General features: G+C 44.7%; 1 protein-coding gene across 1 annotated transcript in view; it reads left to right on the top strand.

The window, feature by feature from the left end:
• Window positions 1-157: 157 nt before the first annotated feature.
• The window catches only part of tspan12 (tetraspanin 12), a 7,286-nt gene continuing 3,817 nt past the window's right edge, over window positions 158-3,626 (top strand). Inside the window, exons 1-4 of the mRNA XM_037981388.1 lie at window positions 158-637; window positions 889-971; window positions 1,596-1,731; window positions 2,047-2,112. Of these exons, the coding sequence (XP_037837316.1) occupies window positions 572-637; window positions 889-971; window positions 1,596-1,731; window positions 2,047-2,112 (351 nt within the window). The 5' untranslated portion in view covers window positions 158-571. The remainder of the gene's footprint in view (window positions 638-888; window positions 972-1,595; window positions 1,732-2,046; window positions 2,113-3,626) is intronic.

Below are 3,626 nucleotides of genomic sequence, written 5' to 3'. Positions count from 1 at the left end.
GTGTGTGTGCGTGTGTGTGTGAGCGTGTGTGTGTGTGTGTGTGTGTGTGTGTGGTTTCCTCCTCTTCCTCGGCAGCCTGGCCTGCTGACCCTGCGGTTCTGTTAGAGGCGGGTCACATTCCTTCGTCCTCCCCACGGTCTCGCTGACAGGAGAGGAGGAGTCAGGGAGGGACAGAGCAGAATTTCATCAGGAAAAAAAGTCCGGGTCGGGACGGTTCTGCAGGAAGAAGAGTTCAGGCCGGCCTCCTGGACTTCAGTCCGACAGTTCTGGGGAAGAATTAACTGCAGCTTTCAAAAACTAAAGTAGATCAGAACCAGTCCTGTGGTCCTTTGGGTTTTCCAGTTCAGTTCTGTTGGATCTTCTCAGCCAGTGATGACTGATCTGGACCTCGGCGGTTCTACAGGACAGTAGGAAAACCACTTGTTGTGTTCCGACCCTGAACCCAGACGGGATGCGGGTTTTATGCACAGAACCAGGCTCCGGTTTATGGAGCAGACCTCCCAGCGGTTCTGTGTGTGCACAGTGAGCATGGTACCATCATGAAGTCCTGGACCCAGATGATCTGGTCCGGATGGCTCGGCAGGATGCGGTGAGGTGTCTGCGGTGTCTGCTGTTCGGACTCAACCTGCTGTTCTGGGTGAGACTGGACCCGAACCTTAATATGAACAGTACTAATAATCTGATCTGGCTGATTGGGGGCATAATGTGGACAGAACCATCAGAACCTCCTTTTGCAAAAGGATCAAATAATATTGATTCAGTGTCAGACCCAGAACCTGTGAGCGGTTCTGAGTGAAAGTGGGTCATGTTTGACATGCTTGACATTCTGAGCTGGTACCAGGGGGCAGCAGAACCTGATCCACTCTGTTTATTTTTGTGTGAGAACAGCTGATGTCAGCGTGCGTCCTGGGAGTGGCGGCGTGGATTCGAGACACTCTGAACACCGTCCTGACCCTGACGGCTCACACCAGGTGAGTCCGGACCTCTGAGGAGAACCCGTGAGGCCTTCACATGACGTGTTTGGGTCAAAAGTTTCTGGGATTTACATTAAAAATGACTGCAGAAGAAAAAAAACTGATCTGACGTTTACTAGAGACAGGTTGAGGTTCTGGTTCCGGTTCAGAACTGAGATTTCTTCAGTATTTGAGCCGATGATGCCAAAGTACAGATGTTTAGCAGCAAACAGCCCCTCCCAGCTGTCAGCACGGTGCTGTGATCCCAAACACAGCAGCTAATCTACAACAGGACGGCTCCAAAAGAAAAGAATCAAGGTGCTGCAACGGTCCAGAACCAGAACCTCAGACGTTCACTTTGGTTGATTTTGGTTGTGTTATGGCTCGTGAGTCTTGGTTTGTAAAATATCTCCTGAAGCACTGGATGGATTAAAGTGTCAGAAAATAATCACCAGATGTCCGCCTACAACAGATTACCCTTTGGATTCAAGATGGCCGCCTCAGCTAATTGACCATAGAAAACACAAAATGCCTCAAAGTCATTTTTTAATGGCTGACCTAAAACTTTGCTGAAAGTCCTCCACAGCTCATACAGTGTTCAGGCGACATGCATCACTTCCATCTGTGTTTGCTGCGCTGCAGGTTAGAGGAAGCTGCTGTCCTCACCTACCATCCGGCAGTCCATCCCATCATCATCACCGTGTGCTGCGTCCTCCTCATCGTGGCCATGGTGGGATACTGCGGCGCTCTGCGATGTCACCTGCTGCTGCTGACCTGGGTACGAACACAGACATTCACCCCACAGGACGCGAATCAGCTGGAAAAGTTGTTCAGTTTGGAACTTTTCTGTTCCAGATTGTTTTAGTGTTTTCAGGTTTTTACTCAGTTTTTAGTTTGAGAAAAGAACTCGTTTGTGTTTAGAAATGAGAGGATTCTTGGTTGGAGTGAGGAAAACAGCAGGAAGTGTGTTACAGTAACAAACCATAGAAAAAGATCTGTTTTCTCTCCTATCAACACCTTTTACTTTGAAAATCCCACAGGAAATGGCGCAGATCTGACTTTAGATCTGTTAGTGAAAATCTCTTTGTTTCAGTACTTCATCAGCCTGCTGGTGGTTTTCTGTGTGGAGTTGGCCAGTGCTGTGTGGACCTACGAGCAGGTGAGGAACTATTACTGAGTTCATCTATGGGTTCATCTATAGGTTCATCTATGGGTTCATCTATAGGTTCATCTATGAGTTCATCTATGGGTTCATCTATGAGTTCATCTATGGGTTCATCTATGGGTTGATCTATGGGTTCATCTATGGATTCATCTATGAGTTCATCTATGAGTTCATCTATGGGTTCATCTATGGTTCATCTATGGGTTCATCTATGGGTTCATCTATGGGTTCATCTAAACAGATAGAAAATAATCTATAAAGAAAATGATCATCCAATCAGCAAACATTTTTCTCCTAAATCCCCACAGAGGTCATAGGTCAGAGACCCAAACAGGAAGTGAAGGCTCTTTTTAAGTCTTCATATCTCCTCCATAAATCCTGTAGAACCATCAACCTGAACCTGTGGGACCATCAGAACTTTCTGCTGCTCACGGGTCAAGAAGTTCTGAGGCTTACCTTTTACTCTGAGTTTCTGTTTGTCTGATTAAGAGAGGAGCTGTAAGCCCCGCCTCCATCCTCTTGCAACCAGTGACTCAGCAGATTCTTAGTCAGTGGATCTTCTATGATTCAGCAGGTTCTTTGTTTTATTATTCCATCATGGCTGTCCCAGAGATCAGTGTAGCCCTGATTAAAACAGAACTCTTTTGTCTCTATGTGTCCCTGTGATGGACTTGAGACCTGTCAAGGGTGTCCCCCGCCTCTCGCACAGTGACACAGAGAGGTTTCTACCTGGAGTTTCAAAATAAAGCTCGTAAATAGTTTTCAAAGTAAAAGTCTGCCTCTGTCACAACTTCAGTTATTACAAAGGAAGTCCCAACTCATGACTGGGCTTCAGAGAAGAAAGTTTCCAAACATTTCGACAAAGAAATTTAAAACTTTGTTCCACAAACGTTCAGTCAGCTTGTTATGAATTCAAAGAAATGAAACTAAAAAATTAAATTTTTTTGTCTGTTTCTTTGCAAAGGTTCTTCATCATTTTAATGTTTAGCTGTTTCTTCTTTCAACCGTGAGTCTCATTTTCTGATAAATTCACTTTTCGGACATTTTGTCCTTCTGGTTCTGCTGTAACAAAGCGGACAAACAGAAGCTGAAGGCACCGACCCGACCCGGTTCTAAGAATACCCAGAAATGTCCGACATGTCCGTCTCACTGCTGCTCTCAGATCAGCTCATCTTTCAGCCTCGGTGCAGCAGGAAAGTCTGCCTGAAACTCTCCAGGAGTCCCAGTTTCATCAGACAGATTCTGTTCTGCAGCTGACGGTTCAGAAAACAAGAAAAAAGGAAAATAATAACAAAAATTAAGATTCACTCTAATTTTAAACTTAAAGTCTAATAAATGTTTGAATAAAAAATGTCTTGTGTTATCAAGCTGAATTCAAACGAACTTTAGGAATAATTTCAAAAACTGTTTAAGAAGTTGTTTGTGTTTATTGAGCTGGAATCTTCTTTTATCAGGAACCGGTTCTGTTGGGTTCTGTTGGGTTTTATTAGAAAATGAATTCATATTAT

This window comes from Kryptolebias marmoratus, linkage group LG18 (genome assembly GCF_001649575.2).
Source record: "Kryptolebias marmoratus isolate JLee-2015 linkage group LG18, ASM164957v2, whole genome shotgun sequence".
NCBI classification, from domain to species: domain Eukaryota; kingdom Metazoa; phylum Chordata; class Actinopteri; order Cyprinodontiformes; family Rivulidae; genus Kryptolebias; species Kryptolebias marmoratus.
Note: the sequence above shows the minus strand (reverse complement) of the source record. Positions and strands in the feature narration are given on the sequence as shown.